The sequence below is a fragment of the Fusarium verticillioides genome, chromosome 1, assembly GCF_000149555.1.
Source record: "Fusarium verticillioides 7600 chromosome 1, whole genome shotgun sequence".
In the NCBI taxonomy this organism is placed as follows: Eukaryota; Fungi; Ascomycota; class Sordariomycetes; order Hypocreales; family Nectriaceae; genus Fusarium; species Fusarium verticillioides.
In genome coordinates this window covers 115,417-131,262 of record NC_031675.1, presented here as the reverse complement: position 1 = coordinate 131,262, position 15,846 = coordinate 115,417, and the positions used below count along the sequence as shown (strand labels likewise).

The 15,846-nt window shown below is 45.7% G+C and overlaps 6 protein-coding genes across 6 annotated transcripts; 3 read left to right on the top strand and 3 right to left on the bottom strand.

The window, feature by feature from the left end:
- Positions 1–993: 993 nt before the first annotated feature.
- On the top strand, positions 994–1,874 carry FVEG_09914 (hypothetical protein; the record flags this gene model as incomplete). Its single annotated transcript, XM_018898993.1, has 1 exon — positions 994–1,874. The coding sequence occupies exon 1, from the start codon at positions 1,215–1,217 to the stop codon at positions 1,872–1,874; it is 660 nt and encodes a 219-aa protein (XP_018756974.1). The 5' UTR covers positions 994–1,214.
- Positions 1,875–2,185: 311 nt separating this feature from the next.
- FVEG_16689 (hypothetical protein) lies at positions 2,186–2,670 on the top strand (the record flags this gene model as incomplete). Its single annotated transcript, XM_018905930.1, has 2 exons — positions 2,186–2,464; positions 2,524–2,670. The coding sequence occupies 2 exons, from the start codon at positions 2,186–2,188 to the stop codon at positions 2,668–2,670; spliced, it is 426 nt and encodes a 141-aa protein (XP_018756975.1).
- Positions 2,671–4,358: 1,688 nt separating this feature from the next.
- On the bottom strand, positions 4,359–5,246 carry FVEG_09915 (hypothetical protein). Its single transcript, XM_018898994.1, has one exon. The coding sequence runs from the start codon at positions 5,183–5,185 to the stop codon at positions 4,592–4,594; it is 594 nt and encodes a 197-aa protein (XP_018756976.1). The 5' UTR covers positions 5,186–5,246; the 3' UTR covers positions 4,359–4,591.
- Positions 5,247–7,983: 2,737 nt separating this feature from the next.
- FVEG_09916 (hypothetical protein) lies at positions 7,984–10,360 on the top strand (the record flags this gene model as incomplete). The annotated part of the gene is made up of 3 exons (XM_018898995.1): positions 7,984–8,484; positions 8,565–9,139; positions 9,193–10,360. 3 exons carry the CDS (start codon positions 7,984–7,986, stop codon positions 10,358–10,360), a joined length of 2,244 nt encoding a protein of 747 aa, XP_018756977.1.
- A 1,123-nt stretch (positions 10,361–11,483) lies between these two features.
- Positions 11,484–12,747, bottom strand: FVEG_09917 (hypothetical protein). Its single transcript, XM_018898996.1, has one exon. The coding sequence runs from the start codon at positions 12,504–12,506 to the stop codon at positions 11,712–11,714; it is 795 nt and encodes a 264-aa protein (XP_018756978.1). The 5' UTR covers positions 12,507–12,747; the 3' UTR covers positions 11,484–11,711.
- Positions 12,748–14,308: 1,561 nt separating this feature from the next.
- Positions 14,309–15,168, bottom strand: FVEG_09918 (hypothetical protein; the record flags this gene model as incomplete). The annotated part of the gene is made up of 2 exons (XM_018898997.1): positions 14,309–15,028; positions 15,097–15,168. 2 exons carry the CDS (start codon positions 15,166–15,168, stop codon positions 14,309–14,311), a joined length of 792 nt encoding a protein of 263 aa, XP_018756979.1.
- Between the last annotated feature and the right edge of the window lie 678 nt (positions 15,169–15,846).

Here is a 15,846-nt window from a genome sequence, read left to right as displayed (position 1 = left end):
CAAAACGCATTTTAACTACAGACCTGCTATAATAATGCGATATATAAAATAGCTACTAATAAATATGATTTCATCTTCAATATTATTAAATGCAACCTCTATCCGAATTCCAACACTGAAATCATATGCATCCAGCTAGCTTCCAGTAATCCTGTATATTCTCTTCTATCTGTTTCTCTCCTAGCTTTTGCTTAAAACGTATCGCCTTGTTATCTGTTTCCCATTTCGAAAGCCGCTCCAGGTTCCCCCTTTCTATACCAGCAGTCTTCGCGTCTCGAGGTACAGCATGTTTATTGAAACCTCGGTGTTTTGGACCAAACAATCTTGTATCGACAACGACTGATAAGCGTCTCGTATCCACACCAATTAACTGTCTCTTTTTGAGGCCATAATAGCGTGAAAAAAGCTTTGACATTGGGCCGCTTTGTTACTGGAATGATCGGCAACTCCCTCCCTACCCGGTAAGGGGTCACTCTCATCTGGGCCCCGCCCTTCTGTTCATTCGTGAACGCAGACCAGTCCATAAATACGCCACGCGCAGCCACGGTGAGGCGGTGCGCCTAATATCGCGCTGTCCGACATGTCTTCTATTGAGATTCAAGATACATCCCAGAATGCTATACCGAAACTATATGGTGAATCGCCTCCCAGAAATCCTGAACCCGCTGAGCCTGAATTCATCTCTTGCTCTAGCCTCTAGGACATTCGAAATAGGACGAGAGAGACATATGGTACCTTCTGCCGAAGCAACTTTAGTTTCTCCCCATAATGAACTATGTCTGAATATAAGTGGCGATATTTCTATCTGCAGTTTTTATAAACACTGAATCAATGACATCTTAGATGAGAAGCTGCTGCAACCTTTTCTATTGCTTTCAGGTCTGCTTCTAATTTAGGATTGGTTGTTACTTGAAGGCTATTTATATAAGATACTTTATTTAATAGTTATAGTATCCCAATTGTTTTTCCTCTCTCTTAGTCTGTTCACTAGATAGCGATCTAAGTGTGTTCATCCTATTCTCTTTATATATGTGGCGCCATTGACATTTGTTGAAGTCAACGCAAGACCAAATCCCACATCAATTTCAAATCCCCCATTGCTAGCATCTTTCTCACCTTCTGCTACTTCGCCCTCGACCTCATGTTGGGAAACAGGCGATACTTCCCCATAATTACCCAGAAGCAGCACTTTAATAGCTGGTGTGTGGCGGAGCATGTACATGTGGACATCCTCGGTCCCCGCCGACATGGTGTATAGCATCATGACCATCTTTAGCATCCGCATCGACCCATACCGCAGCACTCGGGCAGCCCAGTTCGTTTTCGATGACTTGACACGCAAGATGACGACCCTAACTACTATTAGCCCCGTCTGGCTGACCCTAGGCGGCGTCACGGGGTGCGTGTTCCCGCGAGATCCCCAGTCGGGTCTCCTCCCCGAATTCTCCCACGCGGCTAACACTGCACCCACGACGGTGGTTGGAGGCAAAACGGTATGGGTTGGTAACCACCTAGATGACTCGCCGTGGTACGTGAGGCGGTATGACATGTATTTTGTCAGCCACTCTCAGCCACATATCATCAACGTTGCCATATTCAAGGTCAAAGTCCTTCGAGACTTGCGACCGAAGAAGATCCGGAAAGTCGACTGGAGTTTATTTGGCAAACGCGTAGTCGCTAAAGTCAAGCTGGGTAGGGCAACTGGTAGATGCATATACTATGGAGACCTTGAGCCCCCAGGGGGACGCGATGTGTACGCTATTTATGTCGGAGATATTGGCGACATGACCACTGGCTCACAAAACAGGCGGATAGACTTCCCGTCCTCGTACATGAACAAACACCGATTTGGCGGGCGTTTATTAAAAAGATAAAATATCTCTACAGCAATACGCAAGGTATAGCCAATAAGGTCTCATATAATAAGAATAATATAGTATAATGCTTATTTTTTAGTATATTATATATAAGGTATTATACACTACGCTAAAAAACACAATAACTTTAGAAGCAAGTCTCAGGGTTATACAGCGCTGCTGCCTTTAACCTTATTATCTAACTGAATAAAGGGTTAGTAATAGATTAGATCAGGTCGCAAGGCAACACAGAGCGGTACGGGGAACACAAATTGAGGGTAAACACAGCTAATGAACACCGATTTGGCGGGCGTTTATATATGCTCTTCATGCAGTACAAGAAAAAGGCATGGGAGGTCGTTGGTGATGAAATGTTCAAGCTGGACAAGGGTCAGAAATTGATAATGTCCAGCAGAAATCAAATGATTACGTTGGGAGACAATGCGCAGGATAGGATAAAGCGATGGCAGGTACAGCAAAGGGTAAAGACCCCTAGAGACATGGATCACCGGCCACGACGATTTCACAACTGCTACGGCGTGGCAGAGGTGCCTGATAATGACTTGACCACCTACAACGAAGTCGAGATCGATTGGGTTGCGATGAAGGTGCGCATTTATCCCCAGAAGGCAGTCATGAATCATATACTATCTCAACACACCACTAGCGTGATAACCCTCGGAGGCACAGCAATTGGGTCGAGCATTCTTTCGCCTATGATATGTCTAAGTTCACTTCGAAAGTGAGGAACAGTTTCTACGCCGATAAGAAAACCATATACATCTACTCCTACCCCCGCTCGGACCCCCCTTAGAAGCTGTGGAGGTCCAGGGGCAGAAACGTCTGACCCAAGATGGCTCTGGCGAAATTCCTTTCTGCTTCGACGGTTGGTCCAGGTCGGCCTGCTCCAAGTTCGCCCTCAGCGGAGTGGCTGCACTTATGATTCCTGATAATAGTTCCGTTAGTTACATTGGGAAAGTCAGCTACGAGACTAAAGTTTGGTTTGGGGACCGGGTAATGTATATACAGATCGGATATCACGAACTCGCTAAGCCGGAGTTCTGGCAGTTGATTGTGGTACCTTATCGTCAAGGTACGAAAGGGGGGACGCCAATATGATAACAACCTTTTGTTGCACTATATTGGATATATATACCAATTCTAGTACAGCAGCTGCTAAGAGTAAATCATCTGAATGTATTCAGCTGAGTATCCTTATTATCTGCCTGAATGAATATCGAGTATCCTGGTCCCTTAAGAATTTAAAAATAGATCGCTATTGCAGGGAGTGAAGAAGATAAGTTTAGGGTCTTGAGGTTTCTGTAGAACAAGTCCCCCAGCAAGCATATACCAATACACTCTTGCGGATTCCTGAACTATTATTAATAAACTTAGTAGAACGGCTTTTAGAAGCTGAAGTTGGAAAACTAATTACTAAAAGAGTTAATGTATAAATAGCTATAAGTTAACCGACTTATATTTTAGTTAGCAATTTTATATAATATTTACAGCATCTTAGTCTTCTTTAGTTTACCTTAATCTTTTTACTCAATTGTTATTTAAGATTATATGTCTTACTCTCCATATAGATATCGCCGTTTACATTCGTCGAGGTGATCACCAGGCTAAACCCATAATTAAATAAGAATCTTTCCTTTGTCCTATCTTTATTCGACTCTGCTCCTTCGACCTTATATCAGGAAATAGGTGACTCTTTTTCATAGCCCCCAGAGGCGGTACTTCAATATCCATGTCCTGCCAATAATTAGAAGCATTTAGGTCTTCATTTATCCAACCTCAGTCGTAATTCATCACTATTACCACTGCACTTTATGCAGAATCGCGTGGTCGGTCTCAGTACTGCTCGCTCGCGTAGTTCATCAGGTTCGTCTGAAATCGTACTTTGTGTTAGCTGTAGAAGTAGTCCCCTTATGCAAACAGATGCACTATTTACTTGCCCATATAGATCGTTAGGGTTTGTCATTTCAACATGCCAGTCCTCTACTATAACGATTAGTCTCTAATTTGCCTTTATATTAAGCGCTGTGGTGCCTTGGGAGCTTGCCTAACTCCAGCCTGGCCCTATGTATTCATCGATAGGTCTCGGTCTCGGTCTCTATCTACTGAAGTGGACATGTTCACAAGCTTCGTTTACTTCAGGGCTAATTATTGATCTCTCATTACTGATTAGCACTATTAAAAGTCTTATAGCTTCGGTCTAGATAGTGTATTTTGATAATATATTAGTTGCGTTGTCGGGATGCGTTATAGTATGTTGTGATTTTTAAAGTATATATAAAGTAATTAATCTACCTTAAATTCCCTAAAGACTCCTAGCTATAGCTATAATATATAGCCTAAGTAGTAATAAATCTTAAAGGAATATTTTTACCAAGGCTGTATTTTAGTTATATAAGCTATAAGAAGTCTATTAGTTTCTTTAATATTATTTTATTAAATTAAAATTTAAATTAAAATAAGTAATAGGTAATGCTATTAAGAAAGAGAATTAAAAATTTAATATAACTATACTATAGAAATAAATATAATTCAGTTCAATAAGGGTACACTAATCTAGCTAAGGTATCTATCTCAGACGCCGCCCTGATGTTACGACTCGTGCCCGTAACAGCGCTATAAGGCTTCTATAAGCAGCTGCACACACTACTGTAATTGCTACAATAGCAGCTATAGCCCGATCTTTTGCCCTATAGCGTAGTGGTTAGGTGTAACCGTTACATCTGACATGTTCCCTTAATTCCGGTATCATAACCATTAAGAGGCTCAACAAATTGATTTTCAATACTGTCAGTCTTATAACACCAGTTGAAATTATAATCGAATGTAAAGGCTTGGCAATTGTCATCTGCATTGCAAAGATCTGCGCAAGCCTGGGTATCGGCGGCGCTAACATAATCCGATAGGCCATAGATGACCACATCGCATTGAATCTTGATGGTGCCAACGCATTGATCCGGGATGCACCTAAGCGCCGCTGAAGTTGTGGTCGTGGCTGGTTCGGTAGTAGTTGTATCTGCGATGGACGTGACGAAGGTAGTGGTGCTTGACTCGACAATGGCTGCAGAGGTAGTGTCAGAGGCAGCCTCTGTACTCGTCTCGACTGTGATGTCGGTCGAAGTAGATTCAGCCAGAGTGGTTGAGGGCGCGGTAGTGGTTGGCTCAAGCAATGTAGTCTCGGTGGTGGAGGCCGCAGAGCTGGTTTCGGAGAGCGAGAGCGAGAGCGAGATGGAGCTTCCGGGCTTGCATGGTCCCGCAGATGCAATGCTAGCGACTGCACAGAACACAAAAACAGAATGAAGGGTAACCATAATGGACGATTTTCAAGTAACGAGTGGACGTCAGATAGATTGACTGGGCAAGAGTAAAGGTTGACAGAACAACAGGGAAATTAGGAAATGGGATATTTCTAAACAATATGCGATTTCCCATATGGACGCTAGTACTGAGCAATTTTAATGTAAAACTAATAGTCTCATGTTAGACCATACTAGTAAACCCAATAGTCTGATATTAAGCTACATTAGTAAACCTAATATAGAGTAGTCTTATACTAAACTATATTAGTAAAATCAATAGTCTTATATAAAACCCACATAACCCCTAACTCAGTTTTTAGTTCTCTAGCTACGCTGGATTTTCCCCTTAGAATCCCTGCCAAGCCATTCCTTGTACCATTACGCTTGACCATAGTCCTGCCATGTCCTCATCTTTAAGCAGACAGCCTAAGGTACTGGCGATGCCACTCATAGCCGGGATCCCATCTGTAAGTATGGTCAAATACTGTTCACCGTAGTTCTAGAGTATTAAAGACCAAATCTGGAGAGCTTTGCGAGCGGAACACCGATGATATATACCAGGGCTTAAGTCGCAGTAACGCCTGTTTGACTTACACCCATCCTCGTCTACTATGCCGTGCCGAGATTCGAAATACAGCTGCTCCGTGTTGTAATGAATCGTCTGAGCAGCCAAGAAACGCTCCTGCAGTGCCCACGCACGCTTCGCAAGGGGCTCGTTGGAAAACTCCGAATTGTGATACAGAAACTCGTCGCTATTCGCACCAAGTTGCACGTGAACGAGTCCAATACCTGGTATGCTCAAAATGTCACTGATACGCGACGGACGAAGGTGGAAACAACCCCGCGCGAGTCTCTAGCATGATTCGCCGCAATCACCACGTATGCATTGGAGTACACCCCCATCATTCGAGACGACTCACGCGCCCAGTCTTCAGGGTTATCTTGAATTGTACAAAGATTGTCTATCCAAAGATATGGGATACCAAGATATCTTGACACCGCGACCGCATCTCGAAAAGTCTTGGGCAGATCTGTAACGAATATACCAGACATATATGCGTACCGCGAGGTTTGAGTTGTGGTCAACATTGGTACTTTACCCCAGCAGTGCGATAAAGATGCATACTTTCCCATAGTGCCCGCATCAGGCTCGATAAGCTTAATGCTGCTGTCACCAGTGCAGCCAACAGCGAGTACATGAGAGGGTGGAGTTGTGTAGCCACGATTGCAATTCTCATGGTTGACCTGGCAATTTTCGAGTCACGAGCTCACAACATGGAGGGATCTGGGCGACCCTGAATCCTCGCAAAATGACTGCAAGTGAAGTTCTCTTACCAAGAGACTGCTTTCATCAGCTGTAAAGGTAATGCTTGCAAGCAGTAACGCCACGTAATCATTACATGGGATGAAAACCACAAAACCAGGCCCTCTCCCAAATCTCTGAGCTAGATACAGTCTCTTAGCCGGCAAAGAGAAATCGTGCTGTGATCCAAGTGACTGATGAAGGGTCTTCCTATTTTGCCCGGCTTGGCGATCATTCCAATTTTTAACGGCGGTCTGGACGATGGTGCAGAGAGGGCAATTTAGAGCAGCTGATTCTGCCAATGTATGGAGACTTTATCAAGTGCAGTCTCCTTGCTTTGCTGTCTGATATTGAAAACGTTCATCTGACTATCGTCAAAGGCTCGATACAATTGATCCCATGTTGGGTGTGCCGGCAAAGCGGAAAATTCGATGGCACGGCAATAACCGCACAATGCCATAGTTGAGAATTACGCAAGTGGATTACATTAGAAAATCGGCCTTTTTTCTCAACTGGAGATTTGTGTAAAAGATACTGAGAGATGCGACAACATATACGTGGTATGACACTGGAAGACCTTGACAGTCAACAGGCTGCGCCACCACTATTTATGCCAAATATTGCATTTGTTCTCCGCCTTGCCTCTTTTATGCCTTCATGTACAAGTGTCATTACATTGCGGAGTACACCTTACCAAAGTGCAGTGGCGGCTTACATGCATGCGTGGGGGCGGCGAGGAAGGGAAGCAACTGTATTCGCTCGGCCGATACCGCCGCAAAACCGACACTTTGTAATTCTTCAGGTCTCACTCGGATCTGTGACTGACTACCTACTTATGAAAAACAAAAACATCGTGCTGATGTGGCTACTAACTATACAGGACTACCATGAAATTGAAGGCTCAATTATAAGATTTCCTAGCGAGGTTGGCTGCTGGCTGTTCACTATCAGTTGCCTAGGCTGGGGAGTTGGCAAAATGCCTAAGACCGTAATTTGAAGTGGTAACATTATGGTGATGTAGGATAAATTTAAACGGCTCTTTGATGAGTTTATTTCTACCCCTACTCTTAAGGTCTTCAGGCTTCTGACAGCCTGAGATTTACTTATGGTGTTTCAAACGCCCCGTAGTCCAACGCCACATTTCGATATCTGAAGTCTGATTCGATCGCTGCAGGGTTCTGCACATACACCCTGTTGATGCCTAAATCACAAACACGTAGCACCCGCCCACCGAGGTGGGGTTTGTGAAATCGACTCTCAGTTTATTGGCTCTAAGCTTTTCCGCCCAACGCGATAAGGCATTCTCTATGCGAGGGGAAAGTAGGCTATGATAATGGGCATCTGAGGCGCCCCATGTTGGGGTATTCTTACTCTCCTCCTTCCATCTGCTCAGTTTCCTTCTATATCTATCATTTCCTTACCTTCTTTAATATAACACTGCGATTAATCGTAACAACGAGTGATACAATACTTTTACTATATGTTTAAATCCAGTAGCTGTTGAATCATGGACCCATTGTCCCTGGCTGCCAGTATTGCAGGGTTGGTCAGTCTTGGAGATATCGTTTTCAAATATGCTCTGCGGTACTGCAAGTCTGTAAAAGACGCCCCCAAGGAAGTGAACGATCTATTGAATGAGATCAAAGATTTGACCCTCCTCCTACATAATTTGTCAATGGTGGCCTACGGGCATGGACTTCAGACGCAAACGAACCCTCAGAACCCTGCTACAGCACATAAGCCACATCACTTGCATGAGTGTCAGCAACTGCTGAATCAACTTGAAGACGGTCTGTCAAAGTTTGAGCAGAAATCTGGACTCGACAAGGTACAGAGTCGCTTGAAATGGCCATTCACCACGAGTGTTACCAAGGAAATGCTACAAGCTATTGGCCGCCATAAGCAAACAATCAACATCGCCCTTGGTGCGGATTCACTTACCAAACTTCAAATTTGCCTGTCACGACAAGATGAAACCCTCAAAGAAATCCAGGAGTTGAAGGTGGAGGTTAGGAAAATCCAGGACATTGAAACAAAGATCACGCTCAATCAAAAGTAACAGTCCTTCTGAACCACGGTGCTGGACAGCAGGTGGGTCATATTGACAAGTCCCCCTTTGTTCACGCTTCCTGCTCTGGAAATGAAACCATCCTTAACCTCTTGAAAGACCATCTCGGAGACCCCAGTGCGGATGGACTGATCATGAACCACAAGGCTGAGCGGCATATGGAATTTGATCTAATGCTGGCCATAAGACATGGCAATGTCGACGCATGCCAGAAGCTTCTTGATCTCGGCTGCCCTATAGATATCGAGATAACGCCTGGGAAGGCATCTGGGTTGGAACAATCGGCAACACCATTGATGTTTGCAATCTGTGAGCGAGCAAGTATTGCTGTTGTCAAATGGCTGCTCGATAACAACGCTCATGTTTCCGCTGTGTCCTGGAACAAGCTCAAAAGATTTTACTGCAATGGACTTAGTGCGGCTTTGAGGGATTCAACGTTCAATCCTCTCATTCCGGTACTGGTCACGAAGTATCTCGAGGAAAGGGGAAAGTTCCTAGCTCGGCATGGAAATTATCTCTCTATTGCTTTGGCCTCCCGAAACACACAAGGCTTGGCAATTCTGCTTGACGAATTCAGCAAGAACCACAAAGATATGTAAGCAGATCTAACCAGGCTACTGGAAACGCCACTAACTACTAAATTGTCAGTGATATCTACACCATGCTCAATCCCACACTTGATGAGATGGACCCACAAGGTCCACTTCATATAGCGGCCGGGCTCAATGATTTGGCAGCTTTCAAAGCCCTGGTTGTTGCTGGCGCCGACATTGAGCAGCTAGACTACAATGGCTCATCACCGCTCCATATTGCGGCCGCAGCCAATGCCTTGTCGGTCGCAGAGTACCTTATATGCTCAGGTGCTCGCCTGAATCCGATATCATATTATTCCTCTACTCCCATTCTCAATGCATGTCTGACTGCCTCATCCCAAGTCATACAACTCCTCATAAAAAGCGGCGCAAACTACCAGGCCGTGAATGACTTGGGAAGCAACTGTCTGACGCTCTTTGTCCTTACCAGACCTATTAGAAGAGACCCATTGAATATCAACGCGTTCAAGGCATTACTTGATGCTGGAATCGACCTTTTTGCAAGAAACAAATTCGGCCTCGATGCGGCTCGCTCGATTCTGATTTCGGATACACCAATCTATCTTTATTACATATTGAACCATTTCCCGCGGTTTTTCAACAATAGATCACTATCGTGGGCAGCCATCGAACTCCTTGGGGGGGCAAGTACACACAGCTTATGCGCTTTATTCCTATCAAGAAAGCTGCGACTTATTCGCCCTCTTCTGACCATCAAGGAATTTCTCGATCTCTCCGATCTCTCAAACCCTGGAAGACATACATTCTTTTGCTCAAGTGTAATATCAGGCTCCGTTGAAGCTGTACGAAACTTCCTCAAGTATGGTGCCAATATCCAGCATGCCTGTCCTGATCACGGAACGCCTCTCATTGCCGCATTGACCTATCGTCGCTTTGATATTGTCAAGATTCTTCTTCTCAGCGACGCAAAGGCCTTTACAACTAGCTTCCTGGCAACCGAGGTCCACTTTATGGAATGCGATGAGAAGATCAAAAGGTGGTTACTGGTAGAACGGCACTATGAACAGCCAAAGCTTGAAGAGATGAGTTGGAATACGAACCATGTTCCTACAAAAGGAGCTGGGGTTGTTATTGGTGAAGTTGAGATAGAATGGCATTGGAGGAAAAAACATGGTGAATCTATACTGGCATATGCGACACGCCGCCAGAGGTTGGTTCGAGAACTAAGAGGAACGCAAGTAAATTTAGTTAGGATAATTTAGGATACAGATTGAGCACTTTTCTTTTCCAGATGGAAACATAATAAGAGGCATTTAAGCTTAATGTGTGTTTTTATTGCCTGTTACTCTTTAGTGTTTAATACTAGCTAATACCTTAAAAGGTAATGCCTAGAAAGTAAGGTTAGCTACTTAAATATTGAGGACAGGAAAGGGGGACGGATTCAGGGACTTGATGGACAGAGAAAACCGCAACTTGTACTATAAACTATAAATGTTGCAAGCAGCATAAGTGTTGGTTAAGTGTTCAAGACCCCCTCTCGGAATAGGGTTAGAGGGAAACCGGAAAGTCTGCGGGAAAAAGCTCGATTTTGACTTTATAATATTGGAGAATGCTAGAAAGTCGTTTCACATGCCGAGGTCACCTATAGCCCCTGCAGCTATCGTGCCATAGAGTTTAAAGATCTGCGCCATTTGATACTAAATATGAGGTGTTTAGACGGACAGTCAAGCTATAAGAATAAGCTTTAGGCAGCGGCCAAAAGGAAGTTAATATCTGCGGCAGTTTAAACGAAAAGATATTTCGTCTAGCTATTGGCTGGAGCGTGTTTGCATGTCTCGTATATCGACCAATAGCTTAACCTTCGATTTTTCTATCAATCAGCGGCAGTCAAACTGGAGATGTTTTGGGTTCTCCCTGGAGCTGATTTTAAGGCTAGCTAGCTCTCTCGGAACGTTATGGGCCAATGATCAACGAAGCCCCTTCTGGCATCTCAACGATCTCGGGCCGAGACAGCATTATGACGTTTAAACTAATGAAGATCAACAGGCTTCGGCTCTGAGCCGACCTTCTAGAATAAGCCTAGAAGACGTTGTAGTGAAATGAAGCTTGGGGCTTCGTAGAGTGGGGTTTAGCAGGCTTGAATGAAGTAGACTGTCTTGGTTCGTGGAGAAATGTCAAGGTTTGCAAAGGCCATGGATCCAGAAGTCAACGCGGGTTTTGGGTCTCGAGTCAGTATATGCACAGATGTTGCACATGTTTTTTGCAGTCACTATAGTTGGAACAAGATCTGCAGTCAGTGAGATCAACGTTGCAAGGACATGTGAACTCAGACTATCTTTTCTGTACACATTAACAGTCTTGCAGAAATATCTTCAAAATTGGCAGTGCGAGAGTGATGATAACAGTCTTGTTATTATGTATACAACTTGAAATGGTCAGATTACCTAGTTGCTATCAAATGCCGTCTAATATGCAAAGATGCCTTCATTCAACGAGTTATCGCTTGCTGTACGCGCCCTAAACCCAGTATGTTCCTGTCCAGATTGGCCCGTCTAAAAATTGACCCCGAAACTGTTCGTTTTTTGACCATTAAAAAAAAATACTTCTGTGCCATTAATCAGAGTCCTCGTCCTCAGGCATCGGCCTAGGATTGCAGATGATTGTGCCAGCCCACGTGATGAGAGTTCCCTCCTTTCCATCTCGCGTATCGATGCTCTCGCAGCCGCCCTGTGCAGCAACGGGTGCTTGTGACAGGACCTTTGCGAAGAAGTTCTTGGCTGCTTCATTGCCTGCTTCCCATTGAAAGACAACACATTCGCCCATCTTGTCACCGGGTTCTTTTCCGGGCGCGACGACGGGAACTAATTGGTGTCGTCGTCGCTCACGAGGTAGATCCCACCATGAGTCCATGACTGCCTTCCAGAGTTCAGTGCCGTATCCCTGGCGGCAGAATTCAGGTTTGATGAGGAACTCGGCTTCTGGCCAACCAGAGATGGAGGAGGACATGGCCAGGACGTCTGGCAGGCCACCCTCGCCTATGAGCTCATTGGTCGATTTAAGAAAGGCGCCAAACCACCAGTGGCTTTGGTCGTCCTGAACCAGAGAATGGAGTTGTCTCTCTGTCTCGTCCTTGTCTTTGGTTGCGCGCCCGCGAGCTGTTGAGTGGTTCTGAATGTCAGGACGTTTGCGAAGCTCATGGAATGCATCCAGGTCGTTCATTGTGAAGGGTCGGATGATCAGACGCTCAGTCTCCAGTGGGGGCCTGTTCGAAGCGCTGGGAATGGGCCGCTCCGGCAGTGTGACTGAGTAGCTGAACCATGGCGTCATGCCAAGGTTCTCAAAATCCTCAGCAGTGAAGTAGACCTCGAGAGGGGGAAGGGCGTGATGAAGAGGTGCCATCGTTTCCATAATGAAGATGTCTGTTGTCAAAAGAATTTGAAAGACACTAGTGGGATGTGAACGGGTATTTGGATGAATTTCTGGAAATTGGAGTAGAAAATGAAACTAGGGAATAAATAAGTGCCGAGGCCTGTCTCTTTTTAAGAAGGATTGTCTCGTATCATGTCGATTTGGTTAGCGACGTTACATAGTAACACGGCAGAAATGAGCGGTGAGTTGTTCTCGCATTTCACTCCAGACAGGCCCCCCGAGGAACGCGAAAAAAGCCGTTGGACTTGAAGAAAAAACAAGCCCCAGGGATTGGGAGGATTTCGCATGCAGGGATTGCGCGTCGGTTAAGCAAACATGTTCCCGTACAGAGTAGCTAGGGTCCTTTCCCCTCCCAGTGGATTGCGCACCTCGCAAATAACAAAATACAACATCACTCCACTAGGATTCTGCGGTATTTGATTTGTCTCTCTCTTTTTGCACAGTGAGACACCTCCTGAAACTGGAGACACAGAGTCACAGAGTAGGACTGACTGCCGAGACTACGGTTTGTTTGGGTTTGGGGCGAGCATGCATGCAAGGTCGAGAGAACAACGCTAGCGTAGCACTCGGGCCCCTGACACGTATTGAGGTCAAGTCGCTGGCGTGTTTGGCAGGACAAGGTTCAGCACCGGGTATTTCTGGTGGACAGCGTTGCAGCTGTTGGTTGTAATGGCGTTGGGGCCCATGCATATCTTTACTGCAAACTGCAAAAACACAGACCGGAATACGGTGCCGTCCGTCTGCCAGTGTTGAGTCTGGGATGGAGGCGCTGATCACGATGGCTCTGATAGGTGCCGTGTCTCAGTCTGAGTCAATAGAGACAATGGTTATTGGTCGCATGAATCAGCTGATGTCAAAGCACTGCGGTGCGAGATGTTGAATCGCCTCATTGACGAACCAACAATCATACCCTACAGGCCTTGGTCATATTGTACAGTATTTTCTCGCCTCTGAGAAAACAACATGTTATAGATCACATCAGCGGGTATGACAGATCCACAGGACAGAATGATCGTCCAGCTATTCCTTGCGCGTTTTGCTCGGGAAAATTGCATCCGTAAAGTGCATTTTCGTAAAGAAGGGTTTGCGAGATGACAGTGTCTAACGATACGGAGTATGCACCACATGCTCAGTACGCCAAACCACTACAGCTCCATATTCCCAATTCCATGGAAATAACACAGAGTCACAAATATCCAAGCTTTCGGTAGACATAGGGCTGACACATATCCCATTCCACGCAATATCAACACTCGTCACACCCGAGGAAGAGCCCTAAAACCGTTCGGATCCGCAGAACCCTCCTCCTCCGCACACGGTCACATTTACAGTGCGGCCCCTGTCACCTCATCCCGCGCCGGCGCGGACCCATCTAGGGGAACAGGCTAGGTAACACCCGCCCCTAGAAGATTCCAGTAAAAATCAAATCATACCGTCAAGAGAACACGCGCATGACTGTGCCGCTCGCCCCGTGACATGCACCGGCCCCTTCTTCCCAATATCACGGTACCGGTAAGCTAAGCCTCTAGGGTTACCTGTCAACTGCAACGTCGTAAGGAATAAGACGTGAAACGTGAGTGGGGGTCTGTTATACCGAGGAGATATTGCTCGAGATTGTATGTTCTCACGTGTATTTGGCCGTATAGTCGTGTTCACACCGCAATCTACGAACGAGAGACAACTATTCTCTATGCAACTCTGTCATGTATCATGGAGACGTCTCATTATAACATATCCACTATGTATCCCAGAACCAACAACCAACAGCCCAACAACCAACATCAAGCAAATGGCAAATCCTGTCGATTAGACGAAGAATCACACCCCGCGAACCGCCACCAATCCTGATGCGTACGAACAAATAGCCATCGAATAGCAACGAGTGCAATCCAAGGAAGAGGAGGAAAATCCGCCCAGATACCGCCCTCGAACTCCTTATCGTGAAGAATCAAGGCCAGCGGCAGAATCTCGTTACGATGAGACGCTTTCTTCATGGCGTTAGAGCCTATCTCGGCCCCTGTCTTCTCGAACCACGCTCCCCAGTCGCACTTGTCGGCGTACCTCTCGAGCCCGACAAGGGTGTCTATTTCGTTGTGCAGATGTGTTGTGAGGGAGGGCATGAATGAGTCGATGATTTCTCTGACCTTGGAGCCGTTGAGTTGCTCCTCGTCTTTGCGGATTTTCTCGATGTAGGTTGTGAAGCGATGCAGACCCTCGTGGAATAAGCGGTGTTCGTCGACGTTGGCGTCCATTAGGCCCGGTACGCCGGTGATTTTGTTAATTTCTGGAAAGATCTTTTCTTCTTCAATATGGTGATGTTCTTGGATTTCTTGGCTCCATGCCCATGCGAAGCTTGCAAAGTCCACCTTGTCTTTTTGCGTTCCGCTTTCGGCGACATTGATTGCCTGGAGGTAGATGGCGTTGACGCCGCGCAGGAATAGGTTATGGACGACAGCCATGCCTGCAGCGCATTTTCGAGCACCTTCAGCACGCTTCTCGAGCTACGCGTGAGTTCGACCATTAGTGACTGTATCTTTATGGCCTTAGTGGCTTTTTCCAGGAGTCATACCGAGTCACCTGCTCTTGACGCGCTGATGAGCTTAAAGGGGCCGTCAACCCATGGCTTCTTGGGTTCTTCCATTGTAGTATGTCACGGCAGATCGAAACGATAAGCCCAGCATTTTGAAAAAGGACAGCGCATTAGTTATATGCTCATTATGAGAGGTGCAGCAATATGTTAGTGCTGACGTTGGATGTCTGGAGAGTAATCCATAGGTCCGTAGGGCGACCAATCATGAAATTGACATTGTGTCTGACATGCATCTCTTTCATCCCGACATTAATTTCCGTCAAATTGAACAGAAGATATCAGGAAGCATATTCGGTCGCGGTTGATATTGGTCCTCTTTCCAGCGGTTTAAATGCTGACTGTACTGCTCCATGGTCTCTGGAACCAGATAATAGCAGCGCTGGATAACTGAGCAGGATGATCTCACGATAGCCTCAAGGTCCAAGCTTGCTGACTCAGATGTAATTGGGGGTTGTTCATAGGCCACTTTTTATCTTATAGCTTATCGAACCAATGTCGTCGTTCCAAGCGGAATCTCTGGGATCCTTGCTTAGTCGATGCTCAGACCAGACTTGTTTCCGAGCTCCCGATCTTTGGGTTTTGGAGGTCCCCGCCGAGAAGCAACCATGAGCGGCGTCTCGATGTTCCCGATATCCGATAAGCTAAGCTAGAGGAAAAAGGAGATATGTCTAAGAATCATAAAAGTTAGAAGGCGTATGTGTTCTAGGTAGCTTCCTGCCTTAAATGTTC